This window comes from Hoplias malabaricus, chromosome 4 (genome assembly GCF_029633855.1).
Source record: "Hoplias malabaricus isolate fHopMal1 chromosome 4, fHopMal1.hap1, whole genome shotgun sequence".
Lineage (NCBI taxonomy): Eukaryota > Metazoa > Chordata > Actinopteri > Characiformes > Erythrinidae > Hoplias > Hoplias malabaricus.
Genome location: NC_089803.1, coordinates 44,042,840 through 44,059,221, shown reverse-complemented (window position 1 = coordinate 44,059,221; position 16,382 = coordinate 44,042,840). Strand labels below are relative to the sequence as shown.

Below are 16,382 nucleotides of genomic sequence, written 5' to 3'. Positions count from 1 at the left end.
CAGCAGGGTCTGGAGCTAATTTGTGGGCTCGTGCTGCTGTATTTTCTCTACTAGTTAGAACAGCCACAGTGGTTCCCATATTTTCAGTCTGCAAAACCAGATAATGATGTTCATCACACAGCTCATTAGGAAGAAACCCCAATGTGTGTCTCTCTGTCTCTCATTCTGCCATTCAGCAAGCTGTGTAACTGACTATATTTCTGATCAGTATTTCTTGCTTCATCTCTGTGTGTGTGTGTGTGTGTAGGTGAGAGGTGGAGCTGGGAGTCCTGTGAAAAGCTCCACTTCTACTGACTTGGACAGGACAGACAAGTTCTTATTGAGGGGGCTGCTTAATTATTCTTCTTTCAAGATCTATTACATCAACAGCCAAAGCAATGTGTCAATCATCATTCAGCTCCAAATCCTACCTGAGCCGTGTGTCGAGTCTCTTGTCACAGTCTGCCTCCTTCCTCTCAGGGCTCTTTGTTTACACATCCAATCACAGAGCCATCCCACAAGCTAAAGCCCTCATTACGTTACAGTAAAATGATGGTAAGTGACTGTGAACTGACAAATATTAATGAGCTGTGTTTGGCATTCAATGACCTAACATTCAATTTAAACTTTATTTTAAATCTCATCCTTTCTTTTCAGAACAAACTGCATCCAACTTTCACCACCTGTTTTTAGTTCCCAGTGTTCCACTCAAAAATATTTTAGAATTATACCTTTGAATATGATCAATAACAATGCGGGAAAAACACTCCCAATGGGGTTACTCAACACCCAAATATCGCAAAAATATCGCCAAATATCGTTTTATGCTTAGACAATGAAACTGATGGAAATTTATTCTTCAAATAAACAATGAGGTTTTAACTGGTTTGTACATACTGTGCATGTGGCACAACGTCCCTCAGAACCCAAGACCGGCTGTGTGACTGAAAGATTTTAACAGTTCAAAGCAGTCTCTACGTCTCCCTCGTTTCAAAGTTTCAGCAATATATTGGAGTTTATACTCAAAAGTGGAGTGGATGGAAACACGAGTCATTTCACATTTATTTATTTATTTGTTTGTTTTTTGAAAACAAGACTCATTTTGCATTTTTTTCTGTCTATATTTCTATATTGCAAATAACAATAGCAGATGTTTTGTGGAAACCCAGCTACAGACAACGTTCCCCTCCCAGTCTGATGGTACATGGCTACTACTTTCATTACAAGATGCAAAAATAAAAAAAATTCCAAAAAAAAAAAAAAAAATCAAACTGGGTGCGTATATATAAATAGAAACTTACAGTAACCAATTAAAATCCCCTTTATTTTTAACTGTACCAAATGAGTTTTATGTCCAAGTTTATGGTTTTGAATTTAACCTCAAATGGTCATCAAAACAAAACTGGTCAATACTATGTGTGTCATTTTTAAATCTTTTAGCAGAATACTTTTTTCTAAACAATATAATGGTTACTCGTATCTGTAAGCTTTTGACAGTGCTAGTAATTCTCATAGAAGCACTGGAATAACAAAACCGAGTCTAGTTATGACAGGATGTGGCATGTGCAGTGAGTTAGAAGAAAGCCCCCACAGGTCTCAAAAGGCATTATGGGATGTCGAATAGCAGTGGTGGTGCTGCTATGGAGGGAGATTGGCAGGGGAGAGAGGGAGATTTACTGTGACAATTTACTTTAAATCTCTGCTCAGTAGGGCTGGATTCTACTTGGACCCATAAGCAGGGGAAATCTAATTGACCTGTGTGTCTGATTAAACCATGTTGTACTCAATAGGTTGCCTCCAGTGTCAGGGAGTACAGATTTATGTTCTCATATAGATACAAGAGAAAAGACAGTATCGAGAAAGCAGTTACATTGGTGAAATTAATTATTACAATGATTACATGAAAGGATTAATCTATATGACATTTATTTACTCTCTGATTAAATTACAGCAATCATGTATTTCCTATAAGCCTTGAAATAAAAATCACACTTATTGCATGTCCTTTTGTTACACCTCTGTTAGATGCTTGCTCACTCAGTCATGACATGGTGTGACACAGCCAGGACAGAATGTGTTTGTCATGGAAAACAAAACAAAACAAAATAAATTTGTGCAGTGTAACCTGTTTTTTAGCTACTAACTTGCTTTCAGACTATTCTTCCAAATATGCATCTTGAAATAATTTATTTATTGTTTGACCAAAGTTATCACTAAACACATAGTGTTTAGTGAGGTTATTAGATGCTGTGTGCAGATTTGATGGTTTAGTCATTTTGTGTAAATATTTCATTGCATTGGTTTTCTTCCCTTCTCGTCCTAAAATTTCTGAGATTCTTTTCACCTTAAAGGTGCTTAACATTCTGCCGCTCTGAAGTTCCACCTTAAATGGTTCACTATCAAACACATTTCCCTTGTGGAATATTTGAAATAAATGCTTCTTGTTATGTGAAGAAAAGGGTAAAGTAAAAACTTCTCTTTTTAAAACTTTGTTATAGGAAACAAATTCTAAATTTATATTACAATATACAACCAGTTTGGTCAGCCAGAACATAAGTTCTTTCTTTGTGCTTCAAGAAATTTGCTTTTTGTAAATATACCTTAAGCCTGACATTAATGTTTTTTTATTTTGGTGTTGATTTGTTTGACTGTGTGTCTGTACACATATCTAAGAAATGAAATCATGAAGCACACGTGAATTATTTTGGCAAATGCTTTTGACACTATACTGGATTAAACTTTGTTGTACAAGCCACTAAAGTCTTGGCAAACTTGACATTGGATGATTGACTGCTCCTAGAGAAAGCAGTGTGTGTGGAACAGGGTCAGTTGGGAAAGGTCTCTAGGCTGAAGGTCTCTGAATGTGGGAATATCTGCTGGCCCTCCACTGCCACATGAAAAGAGACTTTAAATAGCATCCTGCCCATTTTGGGTGGGATCGCATCCCTAGCACACAACCGTGAGAACAAACACAGCCAGAGGTGGGAGAACTCGTTGAATAACTTCAGTAACTGGTTGCCACAAGGAATAATAAATATATATATATATATATATATATATATATATATATATATATATATATATATATATATATATATATATATATATATATATAAATACAGTATACAATATGGCCAAAGGTTACATTAAAGTGCACTTTTTGCTTACATGAGTACAACTGCTCAAATTCAATATGTATAATCACCATTAAAAAAAAAATAAGATTATAGATTATAGGTTATTAGATTTTGGTACACTGGAGCAGCTGCACATGGGTCTAAGATCATCATACCTAATACCAGGTGTTGGACAGAGGAGTATAAAGCCCCCTAGCATTGGGCTGTGCAGCAATCTACATCCTGATTTAATGCTGGATGAACCAATGTCTGTAAATTTTTTTGGCAAGTTGAAGGACAAGGATCTTGTGAAGTTTTGTGTTTCCATTAAGTCGGTGGACACACATTGCCAGAATACATACTTTTATTAGGCAGAGAAAATACAGTTTAGAGGAAAAGAAATAATAATTTAAAAAAATCCACCAAAAATAATATCTCTCATACATCAATTTTCCTTCCTCCACAGCATAAAAAGAAGCTCACTGCATCAGATGCAACACAAAAGCAGAGTGAATGTAAGCGTGAATGACCTCCAGTGAGCCTTCCGCTGCTGCGCTGTGGTGACAGAGCCTGGATGATTTAGCAGATTGAGCATTGTGTGCAGACTTCTCAGCTACTCACACCATTCAGAAGAGATCAAGGGCAAGTGTTGTGTGGGCAGGAGCCCTTTCACTCTGACACATTCTGCCCATCACTATGGTGTGGAGCACAAATAAGCCCCATGTGCACTCTTGCTGTTAGTCACAGTGGATCTAAATCTAAGAGAAGCTGCGCCAGGCAGATTTCTGACTGAAACTAACACAAATCAGGTGATTATCAGGTGAACAGAAACCCAGTGAGGCCTATTTCTGTTAGGAACAAGACTCAGGTGCCACTCCTAAAGGTGAAGACAGTAATGGCAGGCAAATGCTTGTAGCATTAAATAGAACCTGGCTTAATAAGATGTGGAGCAGTTTTAGCCACATTTCTAACTGTATATCATCCCTCTACAAAGAAAGCTGTTTAGTTCCATTTTTAGATGCAATGTACCTCAAAGAACTGGCATGTAAATCAGTCATTCAGTCACTCCCTCACAAACATATTCATTTAAACTGAGGAATTGCTCAATGAGATCACTTCAGCTGCTTTTTACAAAGATTTTAAAAATGACAGGCCAATAGAAATGTTCCAAAACTGGTTTGGAATGAAGTGTCTTTACATTAACTTACATTATAAGTTAAAGAAGCAAGATTCTAGTGGCCTGGGTGTGTCAGAAATTCTGAAATTACCTTTTGTAAAACATGGCCTTACTCACACCTCAAAAGAGATTCACTGTAAGTTAGGTGTAGGACGTGCAGTAATGTGGCAGTGGTAAAGATTGAGCTGAGCAATAAACACTTATTGGACACTTGCAAGATATATGACCAACAGGAGGACTTGCTTGCTCAAGGTATGTTATAGATACTACCACGTCATATACTACACATATTTAAGAATATACAGAGAGTCTGTACTTTTTACTCAACTGTAAAAATTGTGCACTGCAGAATAACCATGTATGAGCAGCAAAATGCTTAAAGAACCAATCAGCAAATCCATAAGAATATTGAGCCCTCCCACAGAACAGGCTCAGCACAGTTTGTAAGCATTCCATGTTGAACTGTGTCTGTGTGGAAAAGCCACTGGAATGGTTACCGTCCGATCTAAGGACAGTTTGACCCAGCAGTGGAAAAAAGTGTAGAGATGTCTGGGCTTCTTTGCTTGGCCTGTTGCCACTACAAACCAAAAGTGGATCAAGTGGAAAAGAACGTAATGATGAGGCACCTTAATGAGGCATCTCATAAGTTGTACTTACAAGCAAAATATATAATAGAAATTTATCTCCTTAAATATTTACTGTATCTTTTTTAAAAAGTGTTGTTTTCTTTAGTAATTTCAATTGATTTATTTTTGTTTTGGTGTTTTTGGACAGTGATGACATGTTAAACACAAAAGCTTTCAGAATATGCTAGCAACATATAACACAAACCCCAATCATTTAGACACAAACATGAACAAAAAATAGGGATTTACGTTTACAAAGTCATGCTTCTGGAATGTCCTAATATACATACACAGTGGAGAAACTAGCCTAAGGCTTCAATTAATATTTGAGAAGGCTAACAGAAATACAGCCCTGCATTAGATGCTAATCACATAATTTTTTTTGTATTTTCCTATGGGTGAACGACTAAGAGACATGGAGCTTCACATGGAGGTATACTCAAAATTTTGTTCATAGATGGCACTTTCCCCCTCAAATTATCTAGACAAAGAGGAATCCAATTGATAGTTGTGGCTTTGGTTTCAGCTTAAAACTCTAGCTCATTTGTGCTAGCTCCCTAAATTAGACATTAGTAAGGCATGATATTTTCTAATTCTGTGGCTTTTAAAAAGTAATTTCCAAATTATAGCAATATTTAATTACATTATACTTTAATTCGCTGAATCACAAAGCCGTATGTGTGTCATTTAGATTTATTTACCCAAGTGCTCATATACTCTGTTAGCTGTATTATCAGGTTTATATTTGGACTAAAAAACAAATTAAGAGAGAAAATCAGCCCTCCTTTGTTTGTTCCACAAAATAAAGACTTCAGTTCTCTAAAATGGAAACAATTTTGTATTCTTAAAAATGCTGAAAGTGGTAGAGAAAACAACACAAGATGATGTGTGGAGGAAAGGAGGCAGAAAAAGGGGGTTTAGGATGAAGGCTGGAGAGTTGTTCAGTGTGTGGAGTCCAAACACACCGAGAAACACTCCCTTCTAGAAATACTTCCTGTGTAGCCCCCCTCTGTAGTTTGGGGTTGGGTTAAGTTACAGTGGGAGGTCAAAGATCACAGGTTTTTGTTGTCATCGTGGTGATGGCAATGGCTGGTTGTCTTCAAGAAGGGAAGCTCCTCCCCAGTGCTGTAGAGACGGAGCACTCTGTTGTGGAGGTCAAGACAACACTGTGGACAACAAAGTACAACACTTTACTAGTTAGTCTATGTGTTTACAGCTGGAATTATAAAAATTCAGTGGAAGAGCAGTTATATTAAGAGAAGTAGAATAACCTGAAGCCATCCTCCAATTAAAAGGGACATATCTGATTGTGGGGATATGCTGGTCCCTCTGGTTTGATTATGTTAAGAGGCTCTGCAATTTTTGTACATTTGTTTGTTTGTTTTGTGGCAATTTTGGTCTCCCGAATTTAGAAAAAATACGCTTTAAGTAATTCAAAACAGTAAAAATATATCAGCATTACTATGATGGATCTTTAGGGCCACAGCGTTGGGGGAGAAAAAAAAAGATTCAGAGAATATTCTCTGAATAATTCTGAGAAAAAAATCTCTGAATAATTGAGTAAAAAGGTCTGTAATTTCGAGAATATAATCAGAATATGTAGAGAAACACTGTTTTGGGTTATTATTTATTATAATATGGAGACAGACAGACTCACAGTCTGTGTGCCATGAGTGAGTTGTGAAAGAAGCAGTCAGTGAAGTTAACAGAATTATTTCTTAAATGCATCCACATGACATGACGACCCCATCAGTGACTGTGATGCATAACGCTTTAGTTTATTGTACGAGTCCGAGCCGTAACACAAAGGAGCCTCATGGGGATGCCGTTCTTCCACTCGCTCTGGATCTATAATTTTCATGATCATTAATTGTATAATGTGAAACTACATGCCATGGGTTCGTGTACCGCTTCAGGGTTTAAATACTAATCACACTGTGGTTCTGATGTGGAAGAGAACCGAGTGTTTATTCTTGAAATATATACCATAGTATGACTTAAGCAACACACTGCATTCCACAGTTACACTGTGTATCTGCTCCATTATACGCAGCGAATTATTCTGAGAATATTCTCAGAATTATTCTGAGATTTTTTTCTCAGAAATATTCCAAGAATATTCTCAGTATTCTGACTTTAATCTCTGAATCTTTTTTTTTTTTTTTTTTTAAACGCTGTGGCCCTATAACTCCGTCATAGCATCACCCACCTATGGCGCAGGAATAAAGCAAAATCGAGGACACAACCCGATTGGAGAGCTACTAAACGGTTATTTAATAATTGTGAACATCGTCATTAAATTTGTGTTATTTCAATTAAATAATGTCAAAGTTGGAGAAAAACTTCTCTCTAAATTTGCACCTGAACTTCTTATAGCCTTCGTTAGCTTAGGAACTGATTATTATTAGGGTCTATTTTTTTTGTATTATTCTAAACCATGGGTTCCGTACCCTGGCCCCAACCCCGCATTTTATGTTGGGCAGATGTTTTAATCGCCAATTTAGACGATTGGCACTAATTGGCACTAATACAAAGAGACTGAAGACTGCTTAGTATGCTTGGAGGAGAAAATTCAGTCCTGTTAATATCAACTAAATTACACCTATATTGACTAGCTTTACTTCGATTAATGGGGCCATCCAAGTAATGCAAAGAGAAAGCAAGGACAATTCCGCCTATTCAAATTGAAAGACAAGAGTTAAAGAACTACAGGGTGAGAGTCAAAAGTTGCAAGAAACCACACAGAACACCCCAGCAAGTGTCACGGTTCGTGGAGGGCGGACTGATGGAGGCAGACGCACACGCTAAAACACAGTGAACTTTAATTTACAAAAGAATATAACAAAACAACAAATAGAGGTCTAACTGAGACATGGACAAAGGAGCTAAGCTAACTAAACCAGGACACAGAGTTAAATAGACGAAACCTAAACAGAAAGAGCTAAACAGACTGAACTGTACTGACAGACAATGAGAGACACAAGGAAGAAAACAGACAGAGAACAAACCGAATCAAGGGACAGACAGACTGAGCAAAGTGACAAAGGAAGCAAAACAACAAGACTGGAAACTGGAATGAAATGAGTACGAATGACTGACAAGAGAAAGTGATACAAGGGGACTTAAATACTTAACACAGACGAGACGCACCTGAGACAGATAACGAGGGGGAGGAAGAAAGGCGGGACATGGGCGGAGACATGGACAATAACAAACAGAGCCATGTGCTGAGAGAGCACATGGCAGGGAAAACAGAATTGACTGGAGGAGGGCGTGCCAGCAAGGTGAGAGGGCCTATCGTTTAGGCTATGTCCAGAACATTGCCGCCATCTTGAAAGCCACCACATTGGATCAAGGGCAAGTTTTTCAATAGGAAGGTGGTCATGTAGCATATCACAAAATAAAAGGGTGTCCAGTGACTTTAGACTCACCTGTATAATATGTAAAATATATATATATACTACAAGTTGAATGCTGGTTCTGTGTGTCTACGTGGAGAAAGGTGACTATGTTTCTAACATGAATAATTTGGAATAATGTGTGGGTGTAAATGAATAATTTGAATAATTTTCCAGCACTTTGACACCAAGCAGCTTCTGTACTCATCTGGCTTCTGAGCCTCTTTTCTCCCACATATGGAACCGCTTCCTCTGAGATGAGTGAAGACTGGAATACTGATGCTCCTCCTTCATCCACCCATCACCCACTCCCTGTTTTTAAGAACATGTCTATTTTTGGACTTCTTTGAACACTTTGTATCTATGCAGGAAATTAAATTAAATTCCCAATCGAATCATACAGACACAGATACACAAGGGAACAAAAATGGTAGCTGATGTCCCTCAGGCCCTACTAAAATCAGTACCATATTGAAAGAACATCAAGAAGTTTCTACCTTATTCAAGGGGCTTTTTGAGCTACACTCTTCACACAGGAAGGATTCAATATTGTAACAATATTGGAGCCCCATATAGGGATATATAGGGACATCTAAAAATATCTTTAAGACACGAAGAATTTTCCAATCATCAAACAGACAAAGCACTACTTAAGCATTCTATGGTTCTTTAATGCTATATAAACTACATTTAATGTAGGGAAAATGTGTGTACATTTAGATTTTTAGCAAACTCACTGCACAGAGCCAAGCATAAATCACTAGATATGCTTGTCTGCTTGTTTATAAGTCAAGCAAAATCAGTCAATCAGTGGGATTTCTACAAGGTATGTCAGAAAATATTGAGAACCCTACTGAATGATCCTTCCTTATTTTATTTTTTCCATCAGCCATGACTCCAGACAGCCAAATAAGTATTAAGAGAGGTGTTTTGTATATAATCAAATCAGAGTTTCTGTGAATTCAGGCACATGGCTAAATGAAGCCATCTTTCCATTTTGCAACGGTAGAACAATGTATATAATATCACGTCATATTCTGGATTAAAAACATACAAAACCCAGACTTTAAAGGCTATCTGCTTTTAGCCTTTGGCTCATAGGATTCATAGGAGATTTGGCTAGTGAAAACCAAAATAAAACTAATGAGACAAAATAAATAACAAAAGGCTTACTTTGAGTTCCAACAGGGTGTGTAGACCAAGGCGTAGCTCGAAGACTTCATCATCTGTGAATATAGATAGAGATTACTTGCATACACATGGTAATCTGATCATTTCAGTTTTTATTTTGGAAATTTTTTTAAAATGTTTACAAGCACTTTAATCTAAAATTAAGAAAATGCAGAGTCTACATGAGTAAAGTAATGTCAATCCTTTCTAAAAATGCTAAGCATTTGAACACTTCAAACAACTTGCTGCAGTTTTTTTTTTTAAATTAACATTACAAAACTCCAAATTGCACAAAATTAATTATTTCTTAGTTGCAATAGCAATGTAAGCATTTACTGAGTTCTGGAAATCTTATGGCTTTCAGTCTTATCATTATATGATTTTGTTTCTGAACTTATGCAGATGTAGGACACTAAAAGAAATCAGAGTAAGCATAAACATGTACTGACAAACCTGCTTACGGATCTAGAATCCAGGACTAAGGAGCCTTGAGAATGTTGAACAATCAGATAACAGCTGAAATTTTATAATATTCATAGTATAGTGTGCCTGTAAATGCATTCACTGTGAGAAAGCCTATCAAACCCCTTCAGGTGCAAGTTCATCTTGTGTTAGTGAGCTGCACAGCAATTCTGAATCCTAAATGACTTAATTAGTAGGATATTAGGTGCATGTGTATTCTGAGCTCATTGCAGGGGTTACACGTGCCCTTGTGTGTTGGGGGCTAATGGCTCCCTCACTACCTCATGCTCTTTACCATGGCTGTCTCGTGGCTGAGGAAATGTCAGCAGAAGACTCATATTCCTAACGGCACTCTGCAGCTTATGTAACAAAAGATGACCATTCTATTTCATGTGAAGAACATCCATAGATTTCCAGGAAAAAAAATTAGACCTTTTTAAAATGCTATAAAAAGAAGCATGTATAATTTATTCATTCACTTGGGAAAATTAATATAACTGCCAAAAGTGCAAAGAAAATATTTTATTATATTGATTGATTTTTATTTTGTATAAAAGGAACATCCACAAGTCTTGGTTTTTGCAGCAGAAATGGGTCTTGGTTGACCACTTTGTGAAGCATTTGTGACAGAATTGGCTAACAGGTAAAAAAGAAAAAAGAACAATTCTCAGTTCAGACTGGGAAAGGATACAAATCTTTAAATATCTACTGTACATACACATCAGACACCAATGGCAAGGCTGGACATCACTGTTGAATGAGCATGACATTCAAGTCCTCTGATGGCATTGCAGTGTTGTGATAAATGTAACCACATGGGCTTGGGTATACTTTGGAAAACAGTTGTCATTTAACACAATGTGCCATGACATCAAGAAATGGAATCTGAAATTATTATGCAAGGGCAAAATTATAAATCAGTTCTATGCAGAAAAACTCTCTACTCAAGTCCTTTTTTTTTTTTTACAGACACAAAATCACACATGCGCACACACACAAAGCAATTTAATTTCTCAGCATAAAATACTAATAGAAATTGGGCATTCCCTCGTCTACAGTACATAATATCATTAAATTATTCATACAATCCGGAGGAACAGCTATTTGCAAGTGGCAAATACTGCATGGGCTCAGGAAAACTTCTGAAAGTTTTCAAATGCATGTTAAAATTCTTGGAGTATCTTGCTTATTTTAATGAGATAGATGCAAGTTTACATTCTGCATGGACTGGCAATGCATTGTCCTGTAGTAAAAGGGAGGTGTTAAACCAGTATAGACCAATTTGAAGGATTTATACATGTGGCATATTTTCAATTTCTTTGCAAAAAATCACTTTTCTGGAAATGGAGTGAGCAGATATTTCTGAGTCTAAGATGCAATCATGTTAATGATGTATAACGAGACAGCGTGTACTTGGTGTACTCTTAACATGCACAGCAAATTTTCAACAGTTACATTAATACTGACAGTGTTAAAGAATGTTCAATTTTAACACTGATATTATAGATTTAACATTGATGAATGTGCTGTGTGCCACAATATTTCAGCTTGTGTTAGATCAGGTGCCTGAACGTTATTCAAACTGCAGACCGAATCCCAGTCTCAGAGAGTGTTTTATTATGAAATGATACACTGTCTTCAACAGTGGTTGATGTGGTTTGATGTGAATGTGCACTGCTGAGACTCATACTGAGTCTTATTGATTGATTTATTGATTTCCTTACAGTGGTAGGAACCAAAATTCTTAACGTCTACAATGCAATTAATGTAAATTTATACGAGTATATTTTATATACAATGTCAAATGTCCATTTACCATATACTTTGTTATACCGGTGATCCTGCGTGTTTTTATATACTGATGGTATGATAACGGTAAAGATCTAAATAAATAAATAAATACATAAAATTTCCTGCATGTTAAAAAGAATTGGTACAAATTAAATAAATAAATGAAATTTCTCCTACATGTCAAAAACATGGTTAATTGTTTCTTTCACCAGTATTGTTCTGATATTGTATTCTTCATGACATCACTTAAAAATTAAAAAACTACTATACTATACTACGACCTGTTTTTATACAAAATAGGCAGAAACGTTAAATGACAAGTTAAATTTGATTTTTATTTCTGTAATTTATTTTTATGTAATATATCCCCATAAATCTATAAATTTTTATAATATATTTAGCGTACTTGTGGACCACTGTTGTAGATGCTCATGCTAATTTGCACTTTCTGTTGATGCATAAATCCATTATTTTTATACCTATGTACATTCATAATAGTCTTGGTGCTTTGAAGAAGCCTTACCTATGACCTGAGCCGAACACTGGACTCTCTCTTTACCAAACTGCAGCAGCACAGACGTCATGTTTACCTTCGAATCACTGAGATGACCACTCTCTGGGCTGGCTTTCAGTCTACAACACACACACATGCAATTAGCATTTAACAAGGACAATTTTACTGCATTACTTCTGCATTGTCTCACAGCCTAAATATTTGTGATTTTCCCTTAACTTTAATGCTTCGTGTATACTTACATTGTAAAATAAATGATAGTTTTAGTTTATTTGTATCTTTTGCTATGCCTTTTAATACATTTTCACAGTGTATAGCCTTGATTATCCACACAAGTACAGGATCTGTCCCACAAGGATAAAATCTTTCCCATCAAGCAGCTTGGTATGGTATTGTATGTTTACCAGCTTGTGATCACACATCATTTCCATTGCCAAGTGAACTGAGACACATGAGTACACTTGCTAACTTTGGCAGCATATTTGCCAGGGCATCAAGCACACTGAACCAAGAAATATGTGTGGATTTAGAAGTAATTTTCATTATTGACTGGTCTACTTAGCCATCTTATGAATCATTGTCGGTGACTCTCATATTAAACCTATTGCCAAGTAGAATTTGTAGTTCCTCTATTGTTGCCACTGTTGTCTGTGTTTACTAGAAGTCTGGCGCTAGACCTCATGCAAACACCATCTAACACCTGTAAAACAGGAAATGGACAAGAGTACTTCAGTTTTGCTGAGCAGTTCACACAGCAAAACTACAAAAGTAGATTCCAAAGCCAGTGCCTAATGTTTTAGTTGAAAGTAAAATTTAACTGACATCCAAGCCTTTTATGACATTAACATTAACCTCCATTAACAAGCATCCATTGTTATAAATGCTGCTTTAGTCCATTACACCTTAGAAAATGTTATGACATCTGATGCTTTCAGGAATAATCCTTTATAAATATGTAGAGAGATTTATTTCTTTTTCATAAAAGGTAGTGCACAGTGCCAACTTGACTTGGCTCTGATTTTTTTGCTTTTCCACTGGGCAGATCTGGTACCCTGAACCCCAGTACTTATCAAACACTCTGAAAATCTTCAGTGTTTTTATCTGACTCACAACAGCAGCTTGTAAAATTATGCAGCGGTCTTTTGAAGAGATTTAAAACACTCTTTGGTGGCCGATGCAAAACTTCAGCAAGAGCCTGATTTGCCAATAGGAAAAAAAACCTCTACTGGTCTGAATGTGGGATGGAGTCATGGTCAGTCCCAAAATTTTTTTAAAAATTTAATAAAAACAACACAACAAATTAACAACGCTTAATTTTACTGCTACCATTCATGTGGTTTTCATACCCTGCGATTCCTGTTACAGATGGGGTTTTGCAATGTCACTGGCTACGTTTTCGCGAGGGAGCTGTGCTAATGGAAAAACAACAAGTGGCATGGCTGGGGCATGCCAAACTGAGTTGAGTAGGCACTATGCAATGGAAAAGCACCAATATATTCTTATGAATTATTACTGAAAGTAAAGTTTTATTTTGTTGTGTGAGAACAGTGAAAAGACTGAATTAACCTAAACTTGAAAATTAATTCTCAGGACATAGATGGTTAAGAGTTTAGATACATTTTTATAATCTCATGCATCAGATTATATCTTTCCCTTTGTATTAGGCTTTACTTATCATATTAAGTGTACCAATACCTGTGAAGAGGAAATGTGCGTGTGGCTCTGACTCACCCTAGTCGTCTGCAGCATTTGCTAGAGATGTGGTTGTACTGACAGCTTGTGCTGATGGACACCTTCACCTCAGCATCGCCACACTGCAGCACAAATAGACACACACTGATTATGCACAGACACAATGCAAATCACACACAAAGACAATGCTAGTCATACTCTCACAGGAAGTGCCTGTCTAATTCATTCAGCCCACTGAATCCCATGTTTTTACTTCATTAAACACCAACAAAATAAGCTGTACATAAATACTCATGCTTTGCATTTATGAATAGTAAGTTGCATATGCTACATGCATAGCTAGGCATATGCTGTGAAGTCCCTATTTATGTAATCTTCAAGAAAATACTTGCAACAACATGTAGTATGCTCCAAATCTGCTTCAAAGGGTTCTTTGAAAGGTGATGCCATAGAAGAACCACTTTTGGTTCCATAAAGAACCATACCTGGTAAGGAGATGTGCGAGTGTGAAGAACTTTTTTAAAGGTTTAAAAAACTTGACTTGATATAAAGATTTTTTTTTTACCAGTTTATTAGCAAAATAATTATTATGTATTTATAAAATTTTTATGTTTAAGAGTGTATAAATACACCCAAAGATAGTGCATAACTCAATTATATGTCATGTCATGTAAGGGAAGAATTAGATTTTCCCCTTAAATGAATCATTACCTACAACACCTTTTATTATAACCTATATGTTAAAGAAAAAAACAGCCTTACCTGCTAAAATATTTAGCTATATCCGTGTGCAATATTAAAATCTATGTCATAGTGTAGGGCAGTATTCAGCATCTGGTCCTTTACATGAAAACATTTCAGCTTCTTCATCATCAACTATGTGTTATTTTTGTGGGGAAGTCAACCTTTAATGACCTCTAACTAATTGTGCCCAGTTATAATGAGCTGTATCAGAAGACCCCTGAACATGGAAGACACTCTTAAATGACCTCTAGTGTTTCATTGCTGCAAGTTTATTTTTAGCCTCACCCTTTGGCCTTATGTTCCAGCAGACCTGTTAAACAGAATTTAACAATAATGGTTTTTCTTATATGACCATTCAACAGTTTCCAGACAAGTTGTGTCTGATTCAGCAGTACTGTCTGAAATTTACTGAAAAACCTTTGAAAGGTATTTGCATTAGAAATATATTCTTCACTTCCTGTGGTGAGAGGAATCAACAACTGCTATTTATGAGGGGATTTAATTTTTGGTATGAGACTATTACATGATACATGATATCTCCCAATATGGCAGCTAAAATTGGACGATATAACAGTAATGCTGTATACTGTAGCGTTTAAAAATGTGGATGGTATCTCAAAATGAGGATGTTTTTTCTAAATTCTATCAAATTTCTGTTCTATGTCTGACTACAGTAAGACAAAATGAGGTAATTCGTGTGTGTTTAGGAGAGCCACAGATATCACTGTGGGAGGGGGCGAGTGAAAAAAACACAAGCCCAGTAGCCCACGAAATTGTCAGTTTATCACAAATTTTGCTTAAAAATAGGGGAAAGAAATTAAAAACGGACAAAACAAGATACTTCAGTTGATTTGTGGTTACAAATGAGCCTAATTGTGTTATTTGAGTCTTAGTTTGCTGGAACACAGTCTGTGCTGTGGTGTGAATATATTGGAACAGTTTAATGGTATGAACAAATGTATAATGCTCATCTCTAATGGCATTACTGCTTTACTAGTTTAGCCACACTATCTGCACTGGTCTCATATTGCCAGATGCTAGTCTGTTTTTTTCACCACTCAGATTGGGCCAAGAACTACCTACTACTGAAGGAAAAGAAATTTAATGCAAAATGACCAATCACAAGTCTGCTAGTTTGGCCTGACTTAAGCAGTACCAGAGCTAGTACAAAACAATACACTGAAGTGAATATATGCAGATGTAAAGAGAGCCCATCAGAATGAAACTGGCAGACTGCTGATAGTGAGGTCAGCCTAAAGGGGATGTCAACTATTATGGGCAAATACAGTACTCTGAATTATTTATGTTCAGAAGCTCTGCATCTATTAACCTGGAACAGTGTATTTGAGAGAAACAAAACAACTGTTGTTGGTACTGATTATCTAAGTTTTTATTCAATTACCACAGAAACTCATTGTAACTTGAGCTATTTAGATTTGTAGCACTTTAAGTCTGTGTTTAAGTTAATGTACTTAGCGCTTTCCCAAATCTAGAGTCAATCCTGTCTACACCAAAAATAAATCAATATTTCCCACCTCTGGAGCAGGAATAGAGCCATATCCTCATTTCAGTTCATGCTTTTCAATGTTTCACTGTGTCTTAATTGTTTAAAATCCTCTAAAATGCAGTTTTTCTGTCATGAGCAGAGAAAAAACTTGCCTGCACAGCAGACAGAGACACTTAGTTCTTTCATCCACACAGGGGCTTTGTAAA

The 16,382-nt window shown here is 36.4% G+C and overlaps 1 protein-coding gene across 3 annotated transcripts in view; it reads right to left on the bottom strand.

Annotated features, from left to right (window-relative positions):
• Nucleotides 1-3,449: 3,449 nt before the first annotated feature.
• nrip2 (nuclear receptor interacting protein 2) overlaps nucleotides 3,450-16,382 on the bottom strand; it is a 41,396-nt gene continuing 28,463 nt past the window's right edge. For all 3 annotated transcript variants that reach the window (XM_066669834.1, XM_066669835.1, XM_066669833.1), the window contains 4 exons: nucleotides 13,965-14,047; nucleotides 12,243-12,352; nucleotides 9,470-9,522; nucleotides 3,450-6,064 (listed from right to left, as the gene is read on the bottom strand). In XM_066669834.1, coding sequence (XP_066525931.1) covers nucleotides 5,951-6,064; nucleotides 9,470-9,522; nucleotides 12,243-12,352; nucleotides 13,965-14,047 — 360 coding nt within the window. In that variant the 3' untranslated portion in view covers nucleotides 3,450-5,950. The remainder of the gene's footprint in view (nucleotides 6,065-9,469; nucleotides 9,523-12,242; nucleotides 12,353-13,964; nucleotides 14,048-16,382) is intronic.